Below are 24,738 nucleotides of genomic sequence, written 5' to 3' on the forward strand. Positions count from 1 at the left end.
TTCCATGGATAAGATTGCTGTGAGCCAAGGGTGGAGCCATGTGCGCTCGGGTGGTCCAATTTTTTGTTTAAATTTTTATATATTTTAAATTTAGTATAAATATTTGACTATTAATATATTTTATTTAATCCACTCAATCAAATACACCCAAAAAATTTCATTTATCAAAGAAGGCTAACATGTGAATTGTTCAGAAAAGGAATAAAATTTTCATAAGGATCACAAAAAAATTAACTTTAATTAAACCCAAGAAAACCTCGACAAAATCACCCGATAATTCCCAAATTCTTTCCCAGGCCGCGAAATCGCAGAAATTCTGATTCATATTCGATTGCTTTACACCCTCAAAACAGGAGAAATTCAAGAATAAACAGATGTGGCACAGGTCAGCTTCCTTCATTCTCGACAAACGGCACCAGAACGACACCGTCACTAACCCTGACAGCAGGCCCCTTTCCTCCGCTTCCACCGTCATGGCCGCCGGTAATCCTAACCCTCAACTCTCCCTTTATTACCAAACACGTGCGGCGCACCATGGGGTTGTGACTAGTGATTGGCTGGCTCAAGCGCAATCCGCCGTTGGCCACCACCCCGATGATGACTTTTCTGATAATTATACGTCCGGAGGGGAGGAAGATAAGAAGCTCAGCGTGGTGGACGAGTTTAATAACTGGCGGAAACAGCCGGATTTGGCTGAGGCCGTGGCGGCGATTAGGGCTTTGTCATCGGTTATACGATCGAGTCAAGCTACCACTATGATGGAACTTGAGATCGAACTCAAAAGAGCGTCTGATTCGCTTAAAGTACGTAGTTTTTTATTTGTTTATGGTTTATCTTTGATGTTCGCCGCGCAGAAATGAAGCCCTTTTATGGTTTTTACTTGTTTGCTGGAAAAACAAAGTATCCGAGAACCTAGGTACGATTGTTCAGACGAGTCACCCGCACGATTCATAATTTCATAGTTTGCATCTTATTGTGAGATTGGGGAGAATATAAGCAGAAATAAGAAACAAAATAAAGCAGAGAATTTAACCAGAAATAAGAAACAAATTAAAGCAAGTATGTATGAGACCACTCGACCTCTACTGCTTTCCACACATTTTCTAAAAAAAATGAATCATTTTTTTTAATCTCGGACAAACTTTGTTCTCGTCATATTGATGTTCGCCGTTCATTGGGCTGGTATTTTATTCACCATTTTGAGATTTGTATCTTCAAGTCTCACAATTAAAGTTGAATGATAATTATCGTTGTTATTCCTCGTGTTTTTTGTAGTCATGGGACACAACTTCCATCTCTTTAACAGCCGGATGTGATCTGTTCATGCGATATGTGACAAGAACTTCAGCCTTAGAGTACGAGGACTTTGGTTCAGCAAAGTCTAGACTGATTGAACGCGCTGAGAAGTTTGGGGAGATATCATACAAGGTATCTGTTGGCAAGATGATTTAAATTCTCTAATGATCATCATTCTTCACATATCAAATTGCATGTGTCGCCGCATCAATGTCTAAATGTATTGATGTGGAAAGCTGTTAAAAAAATCTCAGGCACGGAAGATCATTGCAATGCTTAGCCAAGATTTTATTTTCGATGGCTGTACCATTTTGGTGCATGGCTTCTCTCGAGTAGTGCTTGAAGTTTTGAGAACAGCTGCTCAGAACAAGAAGCTCTTTCGAGTTTTTTGCACAGGTGTTTATTCTTGCTTCAGCTTCTTGCTATTTGTACTTTTTTGCTTTTTATAAGATTGAATTTGATGACCTTGCAGTATAAATCTAAGGTTTGAGCATTAATCATAGTTTTCTTTATGCCCAAAATCTATGTGGTCCAGCGCATTGTTGGACTTGTATCTGCCTATACTTAGTGGGATGTTGATTGACGTTCGAGAGAGGTAACTAAAAAAGACTACGTGGCAATTTAAATGTGTATCTGGATATGTGAATGGTGAAATAGATTAAACCATATTAGCTCAACAGTTTAACTTATACAAACTGGTGGCTTGACTAACCATATAAGTCAACCATGAAATGCAGAAGGGAGACCAGATCGAACTGGATTACGATTATCCAATGAGCTCACCAAACTTAATGTGCCTGTCAAGCTCTTAATCGACTCGGCTGTGGCATATAGCATGGATGAAGTAGACATGGTGTTTGTTGGTGCTGACGGAGTAGTTGAAAGTGGAGGTATAATAAATATGATGGGTACCTACCAAATTGCATTGGTTGCTAAGAGCATGAATAAACCAGTATATGTCGCTGCTGAAAGTTACAAGGTAAACTGCAACAATTTGTTTTCATATATAATAAATGATGTGACCATATTTTGAGTCATATCAAGAAAAGGGAGACTCAAACAGGCATTTCTGCATACTGAATTTGGTTCATTATTCTGCATATGCATTGATGTTTCAGATAGCATTTTGTTTGAACGCACTATGGTTTCGTGTTACTTGCAGTTTGCTCGCATGTATCCACTTGACCAAAAAGACATGGTGCCTGCCCTACGTCCCATTGATTTTGGGGTACCAATCCCATCAAAGGTTGAGGTTGAAACGTCGGCCAGAGATTATACACCACCACAGTATCTTACCCTACTATTTACGGATTTAGGTGTTCTAACCCCGTCTGTGGTTAGTGATGAACTTATCCAGCTTTATCTATGATGAGGGTCGCATAAAATTGTTGCTAGAGTTGCCGTTGCGGTTGTATTCAAGTGATAGGTAAGAGCATTTTTTTTCCCTCTTTTTGCCTGCAATCCAAATAGCATTGCGATTTAGTATACTGCCGTATTCTTCCGCAAAACTGTGAATGTCATCGGTGTTGTTGCGCGCATCTAACCATTCTGGTCTGCGTGAGTTTTATCCATGGGTTATATTAGAGGAAAGATAGGTTCGAGTGCCTGGTTGATTATAATGATGTGTTATGTTCTTGGATATCTTTTCAATTACCCGTCAGCTAATTCGCAGGCTTGAGCATGATTTAAATGTGATACGGAGTTTTAATAACAAATAAAAAAACATAATAGTGATTTAATGTTGAAATTTGCATCCTTATTTACTTTGAAATTTTTGGAATATCGCTTAATTGTTTTGTTAAAACACAAGGTATGTTTTGGACTAGTTTTCCACGTCTTCATTTCTCGAATCTGGTAAAAAAAAATCCTAAATATTGTAGATTATTATATTAAATTACATCATGATAAAACCTGAAAATAATGGGTTTGAAAATGTTTTGTGCGTCGTTAAACATTATATATGTGATTTAATATTTAACTCAACATTGATATTTATAAATATAGCTCTTCAAGAGAATGGTAAAAATTACATATATATATAAAAAATCAAATACAATGATACCAATCGGACAAAAAAATTTATCCTATGATTCATGTGAGTTGTTGTAGGATCGAGTGTTTGTCGTTTTATTAAAAGTTATAGCTGGTGGTAATAGTGTAATTCAAATTTTTTAAACCGCACAGCAGTTCAAGTACCAAGGTTCGGTTATTCTATCACGATTTAATAAAGATTTTTTTAAAAAAATAAAGGTTTCTCTTCGATTTACAAGTAGTGGTACATAAGTAGACGCTCTCTGTCTTTGAGGCTTTGTGCTTGGAAAAAGAATTTGTCTTCTTTTTACGGCTGAAATGTATCACAAAACTTGACTCTTACTCCATTTTAAGTTCTTGAAAATTTGGTGAAATAAGTGCACCATTGTTTCGTTACATAACATCTTTCTTGTGACTGGAAAGAGTAGTAGAAGCATTTTAGATGCACGATATAAATTTGAAATAATTTTTTCAGCAACATTTTCGCCAATGTTTCAAACACACATAAAAAATTTCCAAACTTTATGACCAAAAAATACAGATAATATTATTAAAGTATACTTTAATGAATTCAGGGGTATAGTCATGGTAGTGTGTTAAAAATCACTCTTTTAAAAACACAATAATATAATATATCTCGTTGATGGATATTTTACTCCACTCATGAAAAATTTAAAATGAAAAATAATATTCCAAATATAGATCGGATCAATTTATATCATAGATATAGATACATGAAACAGTCTCACCAGATATCTACACTTATTTGAAATTTAAAAATCGAAAAAGAAAATCGACACACATTTTAGTAGTGGACCGGTATGGTATCCTCATCCTTCCATTTGTTTCTAAAAATATTTGGACGCAATGACTGGGTTACATGAATTAATATTATTTTGACAACTATTTGGCTATATAATTAATTTGAGGAGAAGAACTCAATAGCAGGTTCTACCACCATCTTCTTCTTTAGTCAGCCTGTCTGCAAATTGCGTGCATATTTATTTCGTTTTTAGGAAGCATTCATTGTTATATATTTGCAACTTGCCCACTTGTTCTTTTTTTCTTTAATTAATAAAACTTGCCACTTGTTTTACTTTGTCATGTGCCTGACAAAATGTACATGTGATATTCATTGTCACATCATAATTTGTACAATATTTTTTATAATTTATTTAATTTATATTTAAATAAAAATTAAAATATAATTATACGAAATAACGATGAATTATATTATAATTTTGAGATAATTTTTTTTTTTATAAATTTGTCTATAATAAAAGGACAAAATAGATGTAGATGTTTTAGTGTTTTTTACGGTTTTTATCGTATTCTCAATTTTAATAAAATAGAATAGATATTTGAATTTATTGTGATATTTTAATTGATGTCAGTGACAAATTTAAAATTCGATATCCATTGTTATATAATTCTTCTAATATTATAAGTTTTATTGGAATAGAAGTTAGTTTAGCTAAAAAATTTGATAGCTTAAATTTTAATTATGAATGTATGTACGTGTGTATTTAAAAGCATGAATATTTTTATAGTGTGAACAGTTTTTAAATAAAATAAAATTTATTTAAAGAAACAATTTTTATTGTATCTCAATTTTCCATAAATGCTTAAAAACAAAAGTGAGAGATATATAATGTTTAATTTGAGTAATAGTAAAAATATAACATAATAATTTATGTATAGAATGAAACGTAGGAGGAAGTGTGGAAGAGGATTGCACTTGGACACCGCTTCTGGAGGCTTCGTCTCTCTCTCTCTCTCTCTCTCTCTCTCTCTAAATGGACCAGTTTCCGTGTCATACTCCCACAAAGATGTGATTTTTATGACCACTTGCCCCTTGTGATGCTTTGTAGCATGTGCATCCTATTGAAAGCGAGCAAGAAAACACGCAACTTCTGTGTTTGCGGCTGCTTCTTATTTGAGAAGGGTTCGTTGGGAGAAGGAAAATTCCCGTAGCTATTGTTTGTTGGGAGAATTTTGAGGAATGGCTGACTGGGTGGAGAAAAGCAACGATTTTTACGCGGTTTTGGGGTTGAAGAAGGATTGCACGACACCAGAGCTTAGGAATGCGTACAAGAAGCTTGCACTGGTTAGCTTTGAAGCAACATTTTCTTCTTTCTTTTTTGTTTTGTTTTTTGGGTTGAAATACTGAGAAAAACTTCTTTTTTATATATTTCCGATATGGTCATAACCGTGACAATGGTGTTATTGAAACTTGCTTGAACGTGCACTCTTACGTGAATCAATACGTGCTCAGTCACGGGAAGGGGTCCTTGAGAAGGATGATCTCGGAATTTGTTGAAAACATCGATTGCGATTGGATTTTTGACGAGAATATATGTTTCTTAGCTTTTGTATGTTATTTTGAATATGAAAACTTATGTGCTTTGCGGCAATCATGTTTTTCGATTCTTGTTTCTCTTCTGAAATCTGAAAGCTACTCGTGGTCTATTTGGTTTAATGTTGTAGAAATGGCACCCGGATCGCTGCTTCGCCTCAGGCAATGCAAAGCATTTGGAAGATGCGAAGAAGAAATTTCAGGCCATTCAGCAAGCCTATTCTGGTGACTGCAAATGAACTCATTATAAATATTTGTCTGTTGTAACTTGTATGTTAGTTCAAGAATTCAAGAGGGAGCCAATTTGTATTCTTTTTAATCCGCTGCCGCGAAGGGTCAATTTTTTTGTATGTCAAACGATTTTACGAATAAAATTACAAATATTTCGTTCTTGCTGTTATCGTGTGATAGACAAGTATTTGCTATTTAGACTTATGGTCTGCATTGTTCGAATTTGTACAGTGCTCTCAAACGGCGATAAAAGGTATTTGTATGACTTGGGAGTCTATGACTGCGAAGACGATGATGACAAAAACGTAAGTCTATAAATTATGTTATATGACCTCGCGTTATGTATGAGCCCTTCTGATCTCATGTTTGTGTGAGTGATCATGGATCCGGCAAGGGAACTGCAAATAATTTTAGCTTATTATATGTTAGTTTTCCTCTGGTCCCATAATACGAAAATTAGTGCCGTCCATATCTATTCAACATGCCCGTATATGAGATGGACATGGGTGTTTGGTATGTCCAAAATTATGAATTTTGAAGTGTGATATCTTCGACATAAAGTTGGTGCTGGATCTATACAGAAAATTACCCTTGGTGTCCATTTATTGATTATGGAATGTTTTTGTTTGTGTGATGCTTGCAGGGTATGGGTGATTTCTTGAATGAAATGGTATCAATGATGAGCCAATCCAATGTGAGTGCCTGATCCTGTAGCTTATGCTGTAATTTTTCATTTTTTTCCTCAAAAATACCTTTTCGGTGCTTGGAAGAAGATGAGGGGAGCACCTTTTGATCTGCGAGTCGTATGACTGAGTTAATGATTTGTAATTTATGTTTTCACGTGATTGTGGAACTTATATATCCCCATTATTTGCATCTTGGATGTCCACATTTCTAATATGGGTTTTTGATACACAATCCTGAGAAGTGCATCAAACACTCCCTAATTTAAATCAGGACCCGCTTATGCATTAAGAACAAATTTTTTTGATTGGCCGGTGACTGAGTCATGGAAACATGTTCCAATGCAGTTCTTTGATCTGTGGTTGGCAGGAAAATGGGAATGAAAGTTTAGAACAACTGCAAGAACTCTTCTACGATATTTTTGATAGCGACATCAATTCCTTTGGTTCTTCTTCTTCATCATCGTCTTCTTGTTCTGCTGCCCCTCCTACATGTTTGTCATCGCGCAACCCTTCTTACAGCGAGACCCATTGTAAAAGAAACTTCTCTACGATATCGGGCAATTCAAAACCTAAAGCTGCTAAATACGAAGGATTCAATGAAGAGGTAATGTTCACAAAATGTATCTTTTTCTATCGTTCTGCTAATTAGTTTTACTGCATGCCTTTCAATGATGAAGCTGTGCAGCAAATTCGAGGAAGTTGGGAACATTTATATGTGAATGCAGGTTGAGTCAGGGGAGAGAGTGGCAGGAAGGGTCGTAGATAACAGGAGGAATGGAAGAAAACAAAAGATCATGCCTGGCCAAGATGTCTCCTCCACTATATCAGCTAGAAACGTGCTGTAGCTTTGCTGGTTTAACATTTGGAAATCTAACTCCGCATGGATTATCCATACACGACAAGAAACAAATCATGGCCACGCATGTTTTTGAATCATTGGATTGGAGTTGGGTTTTTTAATCATACCGGATTGATTTTCTTGAGGCATGTGTGTCTGTGTTCTTCTAACTGCTGTCGCAATGTTTCGTTTCCGAGCGAACTATTTTGTTGTTCTTTGTCAGTACAAAATTGGAATAGCTTGCTTATGTACTTACGGATAATCTAAGGTTGAGATTTAACAATTTTTACATCTAAATATGATATTCTTGATTTATTTATTTTTTCATTCAACAAGGAAGCATTTTTCAATCAATCACAGGGAATCATGGTGGTTCTTCGATTTTTAAACCTAAAGAAAAGGTGGCCGGCAGCATTAGAGGGCATTTGAATGGCAGGTGCTGTTGCGTTTAAACAACTTAAAAAACAATAAAAACATGCAGCATCTTCCTTCTACGTTACGTGATGTTAATATGTCCAAGAAAAGTCAAATAGAGAAAAAGACACCATGCCAGATGACTAGTGCATGGTGCAACGTCCGCGAGCCTTTAACTTGAAGGAAGCTGTTCGTTCAACTCGAGTGGTTTCAATTGAGACAGAAAACGATGAAGATTATGGGACAACGAGTAAACTATGAATTAGATCTTTTCTTGACAAGTAAATTAGTTCCCGTCTCTTCAACCATTTTAAATGCTTTGTATGCTTGTCTGCGAGCGGGATTGCCAAAACTATAGCAACAATCTTTTGTATATGCATCCGCCGATTGCTGACTATAATACTATATATCTTTCTTTGAAACCAATCAGTCCATCACCAAGCATTGTGCATCTGCTTCAAAATCAATAATAGATTGTAAAAAGCTCGAAGAATTCCTCCCTACGACGAGCCTTTCAATTGCTTGGTCAATCAATGTTAACTAACATTGATGGAAGATCACGCATCTTAGATTATAAATTCGCCAATGTAAGCCTTTGTTGTGGTGGCACAAATACAAGAAATGATGTGGCACAAATTCAAGAAATGACGGCGGAGAAGATCAACACATGTTATGCTATATTTCCTTCTCAGTATGTCCATATTCTCAAGTTGAAACAAGTCTAACGTATATGTAAATTTGTAAATCAAATGGCACATTTTGTTCATCATATATTTACCTTCATATGAGTCTATATGTTTGGTTTCATGTAATCATGGAAAGTCTCCCTTGCAGTATTTGCTGTGACCCCAGTAACTATTGCATGTGGCATAACCTATAAGGCAGTATACGAACATCTTGTATTGGATTCATCAACTGAGTTATTGACCAATATCCTTTCTTTAATAAAGGTGTTTTACAAGAAAGCTGGAAGTATTGCAGAACAAGCCATAAGTTCTATCAGAACTGTGCTTTCTGTTGTAGCAGAGGATGCTTTGGCAGAAGAATATGCCAATTTTCTAGAGAGATCGATGCCACTGGGAACAAAAATTGGTTTCGCAAAAGGTGCAGGGATTGGGATTGTCTATCTTGTTACTTATGCGACATGGGCTTTGGCATTCTTGTACGGCTCCATTTTGGTTGAAAAGAGCAACTCTCTGGTTGTTCTGCCATCGCATGTTTCTTGGGTGTAATAAATGCTGGGAGCAGGTAAATGTTTCAGCTATTCTTCCTCCACAACGCTCAAGATATGAACATTTTCTCAATCAAGTGTGTTTGTTACATCGAATACGTAAGGAAAAAAAATCATGAATTTATATTATGGTTTTATAAGAAAATTCAACTTACTAGCATTCACGTCACATGTGGCACGGGCACTGGCGTATTTTGCTCAATTTTTACAAGGAACTGTAGCAACTACCCAAGTGTTTGAAGTTATTGATCGGATCCCAGAAGTTGATCCTTATAGTTCCCATGGATTTAAACCACCAAATATTTGTGGGAATATCGAATTTAGAGACGTATCTTTTGCTTACCCTTCTCGACCAACTATCCAAATTCTACAGTCATTAAACCTAGTAATCCATGCATCAAAGACTACCATTAGTTGGTGCCAGTGGAGCTGGCAAATCCACCATTTTAGCTCTCATAGTGAGGTTCTACAATCCAAACCAGGGTATAATCACGGTCTTTTTATCTCCTAAATGCTGATGGTTTCAACCACTCGATTCCTTAAAAACCCCACTAAATCTAACCAGTCGTGATTCAATTTTTCAGGCTTTATTTCCTTAGATGGTTATGATCTAAGGACGTTGCAAATGAAATGGCTAAGAAATCAAATAGGTATGGTTGGTCAAGTACCAGTTCTGCTTGCAACAACCATACTTGAGAATGTGATCGTGGGGAACAAAAATGCCACCAAGAAAGAGACCATCAGAGCCTGTATGGCAGCAAATGCTCACAGCTTTTTTACTAACTAGCACGATGCACGTACGTTGCACGTAATATCAACTATATTATAAAAATTAAAAAAATTTTGATATTTTAAAAAACAATTTGAATCATTTTGTTATTTATCTGGGTTTAATTTCTTATCATATTAGACGATTTATAAGAACTTATATAACTTACTTTCAAAATTATTTCTCAAATTAAAATTCAAGCAGTTGATTTTATGTTATATAATAAATTATAATAAACATAATATATATATATATATATATATATATAATGAAATGAAACAATTTTTTTTTACAAAGTACATATTCAAACACCACGTATAAAGCATAATAACTTAAAAATCAACCAAATTATGGATTTTATCAGTATGAATCATAATCTACATAAGCGAAGCATACTAAAAACAAATAATTATCAATTTAAAATCAATGTGACTTACTCATAAAAACAATATTAAAACAAATAAAATAGTAATATTGATAGTAAAATATAACTCAAAATATTTAATTTAACCTCCTAAAGAATTTTTTTTACTTTTTATTTTTACAATTCTATATCAAGGATAATAAATTATATATATCGATCTTTCGTAGACTAACATTGATGACTATTAATTTCTTGTTAATAATAAAATAATTATGCCTATAACATATATATTTGTTATAGATAATTTTTCACATTTTTTTGAAATCAATATGTTAGTTATTCTGCTATTGCACATATAGTTATAAATTTTTCATATATCTTTTTATCATTCTGTAATTTATTACTTAATTAGAAATTTGCACTAAAAATTTAATTACAAAATTACAATAAAATTATTGGAAAAAAAATGAAGAGAAAAAATTAAAAGGATAAAATATTTAAATGTAGTATAAAGATGAGTTATTTGATAAAATTAATATAGGAGTTACATTCTATTCTTGAAGTGTATATAGAAGGTTAATTTTGTCTTTGCACAATTGGAAAACAATGCCTTTTATCCACACTTTTATAGGTACTAGCATGATGCACGTGCGTTGCACGTAATATCAATTATATTATAAAAATTTGATTTTCTAAAAAATAATTTGAATAATTTTGTTATTTATTTGGGTTTAATTTCTTATCATATTAGACGATTTATAAGAACTTACATAACTTACTTTCAAAATTGTTTCCAAATTAAAATTCAAGCAGTTGATTTTATGTTATATAATAAATTGTAATAAACATAATATATAAAACAAAATGAGCTGAAACAAATTTTTTAAAATATATATATTCAAACACCATTTTTAAAGCATAATAACCTAAAAATCAATCAAATTATGGATTTTATCAATGTATAAATCATAATCTACAAAAACGAAGCATACTAAAGGCAAATATTTATCAATTTAAAATCATTGTGACTAACTCATAAAAACAATATTAAAACAAATGAAATAGTAATATTGATTGTAAAATATAACTTATAATAATTAATTTAACTTCCTAAAGAATTTTTTTACTTTTTATTTTTACAATTCTATATCATGATAATAAATTTTATATATCGATCTTTTGTAAATTAAAATTGATGACTATTAATTTCTTGTTAAATAAGTTTTAATATAATAAATAAATCAACATAGGTAAATAAATGCACATTCAAATAAGATTATATGGTAAATATCAAATAAACTCATATCATAATTATTAAATATCGATTTTAAACTATTGGTATGATTTTCACCAATAAAATTTGAAATATAACAAAAGAAATATACTTTCATTAAAAAATGTTATTTTTGTATCTATTGAATTAATTAATTTGATTTTAAAATAATTAAATAAAGATATTAAATATCATATGTAAAAAATTCTGATTATTGACAAATGCTAATCAGTTATCATTATAATTAAATTTATTATAAGGATTATATCATATATATTGTTTTTACTGTAGAAAATAACTTAGAGTCTTTTTAGTTCTCATTAAATATCTTTTCATGAATTACATATTCAAAATTTTGATTAATGATTGATTTTACAAGCAATACGTGTAATTTTTTAGTTATAAAATTGAATAAAATTATGCCTATGACATATATAATCTTTATAGATGGTTTTTTTCCATAATTTTTTTGAAATCGTACTATCTTTTAAAATCAAAATTAAACTCTTTACTTTCAATTCTTTGTTAAAAAACTCATAAAATATGTTAATTATTCAATTATTGCACATATATATAGTTATAAATTTTTTTATATATCTTTTTGTGATACTATAATTTATTACTTAATTAGAAATTGTACTAAAAATATAATTACAAAATAAAAAAAAAATCATTAGAAAAAATGTATATAGAAAATTAAAAAGAGAAAACATTTAAATATAGTATAAGATGAGTTATTCGATAAAATTAATATATGAGGGAAATTAAAATGTTCTGAATGTCAATTAGTACTTATTAGTAATGATGAGGCATTTATGTCTTATTTTTATCTTTATATTACAATAATAATAGTTTTTTTGTCCAATTTTGCACGGAGGGTATTGTTATCAATTCAAGTTTGCAAGGAGGGTATTCTTGTCAAAGCACAATCGGAAAACAATGTATATTATACACACTTTTATAGGTATAAGCAATACATGTAATTTTTTAGTTATAAAATTGAATAAAATAATTATGCCTATAACATATATAATCGTTATAGATGGTTTTTTTTTCATATTTTTTTTGAAATCGTACTATCTTTTAAAATCAAAATTAAACTCTTTACTTTCAATTCTTTGTTAAAAAACTCATAAAATATGTTAATTATTCAATTATTGCACATATATATAGTTATAAATTTTTCATATACCTTTCTGTGATACTATAATTTATTACTTAATTAGAAATTGCACTAAAATATAATTACAAAATTTAAAAAAAAAATTATTGGAAAAAAATGTAGAGAGAAAATTAAAAAGATAAAATATTTAAATATAGTATAAAGATGAGTTATTCGATAAAATTAATATATGAGGGAAATTAAAATGTTCTAAATGTCAATTAATTATTAGTAATGATGATGCATTTATGTCTTATTTTTATCTTTACCATTCAAGTTTGCAAGGAGGGTATTCTTGTCAAAGCACAATTGGAAAACAATGTGTATTATACACACTTTTATAGGTACTAGCAAAAAGCACGTGCGATGCATGTAAATATTAATTATTTAATAAAAATTAAAATTTGATTTTTTTTAAAAATAATTTGATTCATTTTTTTATTTATATTGATTTAGTCTTTTGTCATATTAGACGAATAAATTAATTAAGAACTTATATACTTTACTTTCAAAATTGTTTCTCAAATTGAAATTCAAGTCGTTAATTTTATGTTATATAATAAATTATAATTAGCATAATATATAGAATGAATTGAACTGAAACAAATTTTGAAAATATATATATCTAAGAACCACGTATAAGGTATAATAACCTAAAAATCAACCAGATTATGGATTTTATAAATGTATACATCATAATTTATATAAGTGAAGTACACTAAGGACAAATAATTGTTAATTTAAAATATTTATGACTAACTCGTCAAAATAGTATCAAAACTAATGAAATAATAATAATTGATAATAAAATATAACCTATAATACTCAAAATTTGCTTTTAAAATTTGTTTTCAATCATTTTTACACGGTTGAAAGATTTTCTCAAACATTTATAAATATTAACCACGTGAAAAGTGTGAAAGACGGTTCAATATTTCTAATGATATTTTCAACCAGTTGACAATCTAAACAACAAGATATAGTTTGAAGAGTTAGTCTCATGTGAGACCGTCTCACGGATCTTAATCCGTGAGACGGGTCAACCCTACCCATATTCAAATAAAAAGTAATATTCTTAGCATAAAAAGTAATACTTTTTCATGGATGATCCAAATAAGGGATCCGTCTCACAAATACGACCCGTGAGACCGTTTTATACAAGTTTTTGCCTAGTTTGAAATGTAAAAACTTGTGAATAGTAAAAACACGGGAATTTTATGGATGTAAAACACTCACACGTCACTCATTCCTCTGTAAAAAGATTTCACTAAAAGACTTTGTCTTATATATATATATATATATATATATATATATATATATATATATATATATATATATATATATATATATATATATATTGAACCGTCTTTCGCACTTATATATATATAAGTGCGACTAAAATATTTAAACTTCTTATTATAGCTAACTATTTTAATTTTTCTATCAGATTTGTATTTTATGATATTATTAGTATATTAAAATTCATAATTATTGATATAAATTCTAATAAATAATTTATTAAATTCTTTACTTTCAATTCTTAGTTAAAAAATAATAAAATATATTAGTATTAAATTTCATATTATTAAATTATTATATACTTATCATGTTATTGTACTATTGCATATATAATTATTTTTTTCTTATATCTTAATGTGATACTATAATTTATTACTTAATTAGAAACTACACTAAAATATAATTACAAAATTGCATTAAAATAATAAAATAACATGTAGAAAGAAAATTAAAAGGATAAAATATTTAAACTTAGTATAAAGATGGATTATTTGAGAAAGTTAATTTAGGAATTACATTTTATTCTTGAAGTGATATAAATTATTACAATCAATGTATATTGTAGTGATAATTCATTAGCAATTGTTAGACTATTAATTATATATGATGTGGAATAATTAGGCTACTATTAATTATATATTAGGTGGAATAAATAAAAAAAATTGATATTTTCTTTTTACACTTACAACAATTAGAAATTTACAAATATATCTTTATTGAATTTTTGGATTTGTATTGATGAGGATGTCATTTTTATCTTTTGACAATTGAAAAAATTGTCAATTATCTACACTTACGTAGGTTTATAGATAAAAAAATATATTTTTATTATCAAACATATATTCATTTTTAATGCATAGATTTCCCATAAATTATGTAGAAAATTTCCATGCAATTAATCTAATAACACACAATTTAAGGGGATGGTAGAAAATTTACAATGAAAAACTTTGTTATTATTTTTACACTTTTATAAGTATAATAGTTAAATATATATTCTTTTAATATTTTTAATGATTTTTTAAAATTAAAAAAAGCTATTGTTTTAATATTTTTTCTAAGAATATGTATCAAGAAAATATTATTTCTCTAATGTATTTTTATTATAAAATATTTATTCAATTTTTATGTAACATTATTTTCAAAGATTCTTATGTTGCAATTTTTATTAAAAAATAAAAACAAGTTTTTTGATTGTGATTTTACTACATTGCCCAAAAACTATGCATTAGTTTGTATTAATTACATGGGCATTGTCCAAAAACTATGCATTTTACATAATTAATACATAAATAAGAAATACATGAACTTAATATTTTATTTATTATTTCATTGTTAACAATGAAATTATAATCAAAATCTTTGAATTTCAAATTCATCTCTTAAAATACAAACTTATTTCATTTTTTTATAAATAATTTTATGCATGATTTTTTAAACAAACACAGTTTTATATGCAATCAATTTCACATTGGTTTTTTGGGTTTTTTTCCCTTGTACTTTTCATAGGTTTTTGCGTGGAATTATAAGATGACACGTTCACGTAAAATGTAAATAGGTTAAGAACTTAAGATTATTAAATATAAACAATAATCTAATAAAGGTGTGTGTTATTCAAATCAAAGTGGTACCATAACCATCGAGCAACTGTCAACAAATTTCAGACCCGTTCACACAAATTCGACCACCCTTGAAGTAAAAGAGCAAAAGCGTCGCCATAGCTTACATTCTTGAACACACTGGAAGAATCAACGGAAAATCTGAAGTCTCAAACAGATAATAGTATAATTGTATAAATGCATAATGCAATTAAGTTAATTCGCGAAGTATTAAAAAAAAGGACGAGCCATAATATTCCTCAAAGAAGACACTAATGATTCCCACACGAAAGAAGATAAGCATACATCGAAGTCTACAAATACATAAAACAAGCACACACCATATGTCAGCCCTTGAGAATCCACCCAAAACAAAAATATGACAAAACATCCTAAAAAGTTAAAAACTCTACCATGCGGGGGCACACAGAGGGTATATTCCAAATATACGATCTTGATGAATTACTGGTAGTACATGAGCTGCTGTGCAGCAGCCATATTCCCAAAACCCCCATCATAAATGGCTTGGCTCGCACCAGCACCCATACCCATTGATGCTTGTTTCAGAGGGTGTTGGCCTTGAGGGTGCATGAGGGTGTGAACGCTGCCCATCTTGCTCATAGCAAGTTGTCGTTCGTAAGCTAGAAGATCCGCCGCAGAAAGGCCAGGTAGGAGTGCAGGGGCAGGTGGTGGGAGCGGGTTTGAGCTTGTTCCAGTTGGAGTTGGTTTGTTACCCCACGAGCACTGCAAAAGCACTCAACAGAACTTAATAATATCAGGGGTCAAGCTAGAAAAATAGAAATGTAGACAAGAAACCCGTCTTACACATTTAAGAGTGATAAAATTGAGAAACAAAGTTCTGCGTCCGTTTACACGTGTAATTCCTTTGGAAATGCTCAACACGTTTGGTTAAATCTTTAAAGCAGGGAGCAATAGAGAACACGCATCTTCATATAAAAGAAGATCGGTCTCTAAACTTCCAAAATAAAAAGATTCGGGAAAAAACTAAAGGGAAAAACAGGCCCAAATAAAGGAGAAAGATGGTAGTGCAGAATTTTTAGAGGAAATAAGTTATTTCTACTTTAAATGCAGTTTGCAGGGTATTTACTCTGAACTTTTTACCAGATTTAGGGGAAAAAGAGTATATATATTTTTCACAACGCAACTCTTGCAAAGATGCTCTTCATTTGTGTACGCTCTTCACTTGTGTACTAATTAATTCTGTTGATATAGTTGCCAAAAATCATTGTGCGTCATCTTGTATTGGATCACTAATGCAATTCACTACACCATGAGAGCCTTAACCGTACTGTATCAGTAATGAGATATAGAATTTTATTAGGTATACATGTCTTTGTGTTCGAATTAAATAAGCTGCTTGGGTACAAAAATGTGAAACAACATACCTTAATTTGCTTCCCACAGAGAAATGACTGAGCATTTCCAATTGAAATAGCCATTGCGGCCTCCGCATGGGTGCTATACCTCACGAAACCAAATCCCTTATCACGCTGAACTCGAACTTCCTCAATTGATCCAGCACCAAGTGCATGGAAATGGCGATGAAGGTCAACCTGGGTCACCTGGCAGAATAAAAGCAAAGTATGTTTTGCATTTCAGCGAGTATAAACAACAAAAGAACATTAAGCATAAACTACAAAAGAAATATGGTTGCTAAAGCACTTTAAAGAATAGAAAAGGTTCACTTTGAGATACAAGTAACTTTTAAGATTTCTAGTGCACCACAGGTATTGCAATATTTTTAATGAATATTTTAAGCAAAAACACTGCTTACCATTTCTGTTTTCCACTTGGTCCAAATTTTCCAGAAAACAAAACCGACACTAGTGAGGAAAACATATAAAAATACCCACAGAAACCTAGCTGTGTTTTATTGTTTCAAAGTTAAATGTATGAATGGTAGGGGGAGAATGTGATGTGTTGAAGAGCTTCCTACCTCTGGAGCCAGATTACCAACGTAAACAGTTGTGTATTGAGGATTATTCTCAGGAGCCTCACCACTAGCAACCTCTTTGACATCTTCTGTAAAAGCAAATTATGGCATTAAATTTATATGAAACCAAAAAGGAAAATCACGATGACCACTCATAGCAAAAGTCTAGGCATGCTATGAATGATAAGATCTTCATTTATATTACAATAATCACCATTTTCATCAAATCAACCCACTAACCTGAGGAGCCATTTGTCAACTCCACGACACTTTTTGCATCAGAATTCTGCTTGTCATCACTGGTAACAGCACCTTTCGTAGCCCAGTTGCAACGTATCTGCCTACTGCCAAGCCATTTTCCTGAGATGTCACATAGAAGAGCAGCAAATAAGTCACTTAAACCAAAAAAATTTTCAGCAATGAAAGCAACTAAAACTATGCTAATAAACAAATTGTTACGAGAAACTAATTCAAACTGTTCTCACCAGTTAAATCATTAATTGCACTTTGGGCCTCCTGAATGAAAATGAAAGGATTGAAGTAATCTAAAGGTGTTCTGGTTAAAAAAACAATTCAGATGTAAGCTACTAAAACATACCAGCTGGTTGCGGAAAGACACAAATCCAAATCCCCTGGAACGCCCTGTTTTTTGATCCCACATAACCCTTGCATCACTAATTCCAACATTGTAATCAAAATCACCTAAAGGCTAAAACAAAATCACATGTCCAATATGTGGCAAAACCTAAATGACTATTTCTATGCATATTAAAGAAAAAAAGGAAAAAAAAAGAAATTGTGGAGGTACTACATTTTTGTAGGGAAACCAAAAAAATTTAAATCACTTATGTGTGCATACATGGATCATGGTCAAGAGAGGATTCTTACGAGCAACTTGGGTAAACGGAAAAGCATGCGAACAACATGGCATCAGTAACCTCTGGGCTAAGATCACCAACAAAAATGTTGTAATGGCCTAAATAAAAGATATAACTGATATGAGACAAAAACTACTAGAAATTTATGTTACACTAAACTAGTTAAACATCACAAGCATAGTGCATTAATCGGTAGACCCACCTGATGTGTCCTCCCTCTGGCCACTAGCATAAGCCCAGTTAACTTTGATAGGCTGCCCAAAACTGAAACAAAGAAAATGACTTATTCTAAATAACAAGGTGATTAAAGTCACACATTTAATGATTCTGACTCACAGATGCCTTCCGTTGAGGTTAATTATTGCAAGTGCAGCAGATCTACGATCAAAGTAATGAATAAATCCATAGGATGACTGAACCAAGTAAAAAGAAGAAGAAGACGAACATCATCATCATCATCATCTTAAGAGCAAAAATATGTGCGACGATATCAGCAGGAAAGAGAATACGTGAGAACAATTGTACCTTATCTTTTCTAATAAGCTTACAACCTTCCACAGGACCAGTACTAGCAAAAACTTCTTGAATAAGGGGCTCAGTGACCTGTGTGTGTATATTTCCAACATACCTGCATTTTCTCAGAAAATGAAAAACCTAAAAGTAAAAAAAAGAAAAGAAAACAAAATAAAAAGAAAAAGAAAAACAGATGAATTTATGAGAACTTCTTCCAGGCATTAACAAAGTAATCAAATGAAAAAAAAATTACAATGACCCAAAGTTACAGGTTAAGAGGTGGGGGGGGGGGGGGGGGGGGGGGGGGGTGGGAGTTCAAAAAGTAAGATGGGCTGTCGTAAAAAAAAAATTTAAAGGCACTAAAATCTTACATTACTCCAAAGACTCGTAAAATACCAAAATACTTGGGACTAATTTTTTTTTGCGTCAACATGGCATTCCGCATCAAACAAAAAATGAAAAATATATCTTAGCAACACTCACACGCTGCGGCAAGAACTTGGATCAAACCCAGGAGGTAAATTTCCACTTGGGATTGGTTCAATCTGCAAAAATGATTAAATGGGGAAAAAAAATAAAGATAAAGGTAAAAATCTTGATGAGGCTGCCGAAATTCACCATCCAACCCAAAGTGGAAAAACTATAGATACATAAGTAAAAAAAGGAACGACAAAGAATTCATTTAGATGAAAACCAAAACCTTCCGTGATCAAATGACTCATTGTAAGATAAAAGGACGGAACAGTTTGTGAGCCCTCTAGATAAAACATTATCTACAGACTACAAGCAAGCAGTCAAACAAGAACTCGATTGCAACACCACAACAAGAGGAGAAAAAGGAAGCCTCGAACGCACAGAAAGTAAACAGGAAAACGGGACATAGTCACACGGTACATACTCGTTAAAATTTGCATAAAGGACAGAACGATGGATGGCATCAGATAAATCGCAAAAGCGTACAAGAGAGAGAGAACGAATAATTATCGCGATCGCAAAAGCTAAACAGTCGTAGATTCACACCAAATCCGACTCTTAAAAAAAACCTGCGGAGCAGCTAAGAGACCAGGATGATACAGAGACTGCTGTTGGAGGAGAGCTTGCTGCATCAAAGCCTGTTGCTGTTGCTGTTGCTGTTGCTGTTGCTGCTTCAGCCTTTGATTCTGCATGTTTATTAGGTTTCAAATAAAGGGTTGCGATAACCGATTGGAACAATCGATCGTATAATTTTTCTGAAGGGCTCGAAAATGGGTAGGGTTTCAGGGAGGGAAAGGGGAAAATGCCTCGAACAAGAAAGAAAAACCAAAAAAAAAAAAAAGGAAAGCGAAAAAAGAAAAGAAAGAATGAAAAGCAGAAAATTATAGGTGAGACTTAAAAAGGGGGAAATATAGGTGGAGTTTTGGATATTTATAGCATTTTTACCCGCGGGAAGAAAAGGGTTTCGATCTCAATAGGGCGGGGGTTAGGACCTGGCCCATAAAATCATGAAGATAATGGCCTTGGTGATGACAAAATTTTCTGAATTCATAATTTTAAGTAATGGAAGTATAAATAAGAAAAGTCTTTTATGGTACAATTTTGTATAAAGTTTTTGTAACTATATTAAAATTACTTCTTTCCAGAGAAAACATTGTTTTTTTCCGATATGACCAAAATAATATTGATATCGTACCAGAATCTCGATATACAATAAATATTCGGTATAATCGATATGTTATTTGTAACATAGTGATTGCTGATTTTGATAAGATATCGACATAATTTTTTTATACTGAAAATTTTGATATGTCATTGATATAATTTTTCTTATACCAAAAATTTCAATACGGTCTAAGATATGGGCGTAAATTTTAGGTATAACGTACCACACACCCTTTATTTAAAAAAATATAGGCAAAAATTTGTGTGAGACGGTCTCACGAGTCGTATTTGTGAGACGGATATGTTGTTTGGGTCACCCATGAAAAAGTATTACTTTTTATGCTAAGAGTATTACTTTTTATTGTGAATATAGATAGGGTTGACCCGTCTCACATATTATTTTCCGTTAGACGGTATCACATAAGACCCATTCAAAAATATATATAGAAATTGAGGGTGGTAGAATTTCTCCTTTTTTTTTTAAAATAATAGTAATAACGACAATAAGAATATTGGTAATGATAATGATAAAACAAAAAATAAGAAAAATATGAGTTACACTCGCTAATAACACTCCCGCCACTCTAACAGACAAGATTAACACTAAATAATTAATGATAAAACCTCAATTTACCTTTAAAGATATCAAATTCTTCTATATTTTTCAATGTTTTTAAATATATAGAACGAACAAAATTTAAAACATTATTGATTAGAATAACCATTCATTTGTGTTATATTTCAAATTTTTGAAAGAAAAAAAATCAATTTTATGTATTTCATATTTTATGCTACTTTTTATTATGACTTTAAAAATCAAACTTTTAATTTAAGAGAGAATTGTGGATCAGTCCCCAAACCAAACTACTTTTCCTTTCAACTCCCTGGAGAGAGAAGCTTTGTTTTTAAATACCAAAAATACCCATAGACACCCTTATTCTTATTAAAAATTTATTGATCCTCCGCGCTTCAGAAATGGTATCAGAGCATGGTTAATTTATTTCAAACACAAAAATTTTATTATTACTAATAACTAAATGTATGAGAAGGAGAATTTCGAAAAAATTATGAATCCGAACTTTAGTTCGAGAAGAATAATTTACAAGAACTATTCCAATATTTTGGAATATACACAAGTTTATCTAACTATTGTTAGATATCAGAAACAGGAGAACAAAGGTATGTTCCAATGGTGACCACCAAGTTATGGTATAGATCTGATGGAAACATCAGACATATGACGGTATATGTCATATATCAAGAAATGAAAGGATTTAGGTATCCCCGAAATCATTTCAATCTCTATTCCAGAAACATTAGTTTCCGAATAGAGCTATTCAGATGTTCTATAAAGCATCTGAAACAACTCATTGAATCAGGAAATTTATCTCCTGATGAAAGACAGCAGTGTTTGCAAAACCTTGCATACACAAAAGGTAGACTCTTACAGGCCGAAAAGACCAGATCTTCAATGATCTGTTAAATATGCCAGGGACTACCATCCAGTTCGAAATTGAACTTATTTCCCTGGAAATAATTCAATTAGAACAAGAATTACAGCGAAGTACATGCTTCACTGAACTCAGAACGAAAGGTATGCGTTTACAAGATCTAAAGAACCGTAAAAACATACTTCAAAATCTACTCAGAAGAAATTCTTCAGAGAACAACGGATCTGTATAGACAGAAGATCTACGAAGGGAAGCAACAGCACCCTCAGGTAAAAATTTATGATTCAGAATAATAAATTTCTGGAAATAGTACCAGACTCCTCTAAGCTCTCTCTGGATCTTAGAGAAATACAGAAAACGGTACAAAATTATGGCAATGTGCTATATTATGTACCTCAAAGGGTTGAAAAGGTCCTAGAGAAACAAGAAGAAATTCTTGAGATCTTAAAGGATATTCAAACAAGAATACAGAAACTAGAACAACAACCAAGTTCTAGTAGAAGAACTTCAGGAGGTTGGTTACCACCATCCTTTGGTACCGAACCTTTGTTACATCAACAAGGGAAGGCCAGAGTGGTGTCAAAACCTTTAACTGAAGAAGAAAAGATGATCAATCTAATCAAGTCTGTCTCAGAAAAGAAATTGATCTGATGACAACTCTAGAAAGGATTGGTTTGGAGGATCTACAAGAGCTTGCGGAATCTTTCGCAAATCTCAAAGTAGTAGATCTAAAGATGAATACAGCAGTAGGTGAAACACCACCTGCAATAACCTGGTCATCTTCTCAGGAACCACCAAAGGAAAGTATGGGATCTCATAATGTAAATATGAGAGAATCTTGGACTGATTTCCATACTGGTGGAGGATCACACCCAGCGGGAACAAGGGCAAGGAGAACTCAAATTCCTTTGCACCAAACACCCTATGGAAAAACTGTTTTAGATCCCATACATCCTTACGGGGTTATGCTTAACCTTGATGTATTGGACTTCAAAAACAGAGAAGATCTCATAGACGATTGGACATCTGCTATGAGGATTGCAGCAGGAACACTTGATCTCAACAAAGAAGGATTCATTAAACTTTTGGAAATGAGTCTTATGGGATCAGTAAAAATTGCTTGGGACATGACTTCAGCAGACATGAAAGAGTCAGTCCTAGTTGGGGAATCTCTTAGTGAGATCGCTGGAAAAATGGCTACCCTATTCAAAGCACACTTTATAGGGGTAGACTATTTCAACAGTCAAGATACAGAGAAGAAGAAAAAATATACTCAAGCTCTGTATAGTCTTGAATTACATGATATATGTTTGGTAGATGAATACATTATGTTATTCACCAAATATAGATGGAATTCAGGAGTCGAAGAAGATATAGCTATGCAGCTTTTCTTCGCAAAAATGCCAAGTCCTTGGAGAGAAATGCTCATAAGGGAATACGTACCTGGTAATCCAGATACATTGGCAAGAAGAGCCTCTTTCCTCAAAGGAAAATTGGCAGAATGGTGTCACATGGCAGCATTACAAAAGAATTACAAACGACTAAGGGGTATCAACAAAAGGACTCATTTGTGTTGCAAGGAAAATGATCTTCCAACAATTATTGGAAGTAAACCACAGAAGCATAAAAGGAAAAGTTTTAGGACTCATCCTTATGCACAAAGTAGAAGAAGTTCTTGGAAACCAAGAACCATATGGTCTAGACAGAAAGCCAGATCTTATAAATCTGGACAAAGAAGCGGACCATCAAGAAGTAGGATATCATCCCAGACATCGAGTTCATCTCGAAGCACAGGAAGAACACCTACAAAGAAAACTTTCAGAAGAGCTCATACTAGAGCCAATGAAAGTTTCAAGGATTGTAATTGCTGGACATGTGGAGCAAGAGGTCATATCTCGACCAACTGTCCAGAAAATGAGAAAAGAGGTATTAAACGCTTCGATCCTACTCCGGATATAGAAGATGCAGTTTATTACCAAGATCTCATTCAAGTATACCGATTTGAGGACATTGCCTCAGATGAGAGTATATATGAAGAAGAAGAAGTCTTAAGTCAGGAAGAATCTGATGGAACAGAATCGGAATCTGACTGAAGACGAGGTGTTTCGACACGAAACACATGAAGATCTGTCTGGGTTTTTTAGCCAGACAACAATATCTCATAACATGGTTCAAAGAATTATGAGAGAAAATCCAAGTCTACAGAGATACCAAGGTTTCTCTGCAGGACATGTAGAAAAGTTCTTAGGAAGTTTTGGCTTAAGAAACAGAAAGCATCACCTAATCTATAAAGTTTCTAGAAGGGAAATGGCAATCCCGATGGAACTTACAGGAAATAGAATGGAGATGCAGTTAATTCCTTCCGAAGAAATTAAGGAGGAATTACAAAAACTCAAGATAGAAGTAGCAAGGACTATGTCCTGGATTCATATCGGAGCAATCCAAATTATGATAAAGGCTACTTTCAAAGAAAGAATAGATTCACCTATCGATATTGCTATTTGCGATAAAAGAATGGGGAATCTACAAGATTCAGTAGTGGGAACAATCTCAGGAAACCTCTGTGCAGGAAAAATTGTAGGGGTAATCTATCCAAGGATAGCCTACAACCTGGCAGATCGAGATTTCAGCCGAGCCTTGACACTACATCAGAACTTCAAGGAAAAAAGGCTGATGAAAGAAGGTAATAGGCCATATTCTATTACCTATCAAATTTCATATGCTCTATCTAATACACATCATTCTGAATTGTTTAT

At 32.4% G+C, this 24,738-nt stretch overlaps 3 protein-coding genes across 5 annotated transcripts; 2 read left to right on the forward strand and 1 right to left on the reverse strand.

Moving 5' to 3' along the window:
* The first annotated feature begins 212 nt into the window (after positions 1–212).
* On the forward strand, positions 213–2,886 carry LOC140834904 (uncharacterized). The gene is made up of 5 exons (XM_073200098.1): positions 213–803; positions 1,276–1,428; positions 1,551–1,692; positions 2,034–2,275; positions 2,459–2,886. The coding sequence occupies exons 1-5, from the start codon at positions 375–377 to the stop codon at positions 2,663–2,665; spliced, it is 1,173 nt and encodes a 390-aa protein (XP_073056199.1). The 5' UTR covers positions 213–374; the 3' UTR covers positions 2,666–2,886.
* Positions 2,887–5,084: 2,198 nt separating this feature from the next.
* LOC140834907 (uncharacterized) lies at positions 5,085–7,737 on the forward strand. Its single transcript, XM_073200102.1, has 6 exons — positions 5,085–5,434; positions 5,815–5,908; positions 6,146–6,219; positions 6,558–6,608; positions 6,968–7,204; positions 7,326–7,737. The coding sequence occupies exons 1-6, from the start codon at positions 5,330–5,332 to the stop codon at positions 7,443–7,445; spliced, it is 681 nt and encodes a 226-aa protein (XP_073056203.1). The 5' UTR covers positions 5,085–5,329; the 3' UTR covers positions 7,446–7,737.
* Positions 7,738–15,727: 7,990 nt separating this feature from the next.
* On the reverse strand, positions 15,728–20,249 carry LOC140834905 (oligouridylate-binding protein 1C-like). 3 transcript variants are annotated; one of them, XM_073200099.1, is made up of 12 exons: positions 19,937–20,249; positions 19,377–19,438; positions 18,906–19,008; positions 18,717–18,793; positions 18,583–18,644; positions 18,391–18,478; positions 18,101–18,176; positions 17,988–18,018; positions 17,743–17,862; positions 17,506–17,591; positions 16,955–17,131; positions 15,728–16,292 (listed from the first exon to the last, which is right to left on the reverse strand). In XM_073200099.1, the coding sequence occupies exons 1-12, from the start codon at positions 20,057–20,059 to the stop codon at positions 16,011–16,013; spliced, it is 1,287 nt and encodes a 428-aa protein (XP_073056200.1). In that variant the 5' UTR covers positions 20,060–20,249; the 3' UTR covers positions 15,728–16,010. The 3 variants fall into 3 exon arrangements, with proteins under 3 accessions (XP_073056200.1, XP_073056202.1, XP_073056201.1); XM_073200101.1 differs by having other exon boundaries at positions 18,717–18,758; positions 18,906–19,034; XM_073200100.1 differs by having other exon boundaries at positions 18,717–18,758; positions 19,937–20,042.
* Between the last annotated feature and the right edge of the window lie 4,489 nt (positions 20,250–24,738).

Source organism: Primulina eburnea, chromosome 6, assembly GCF_022965805.1.
Source record: "Primulina eburnea isolate SZY01 chromosome 6, ASM2296580v1, whole genome shotgun sequence".
NCBI classification, from domain to species: domain Eukaryota; kingdom Viridiplantae; phylum Streptophyta; class Magnoliopsida; order Lamiales; family Gesneriaceae; genus Primulina; species Primulina eburnea.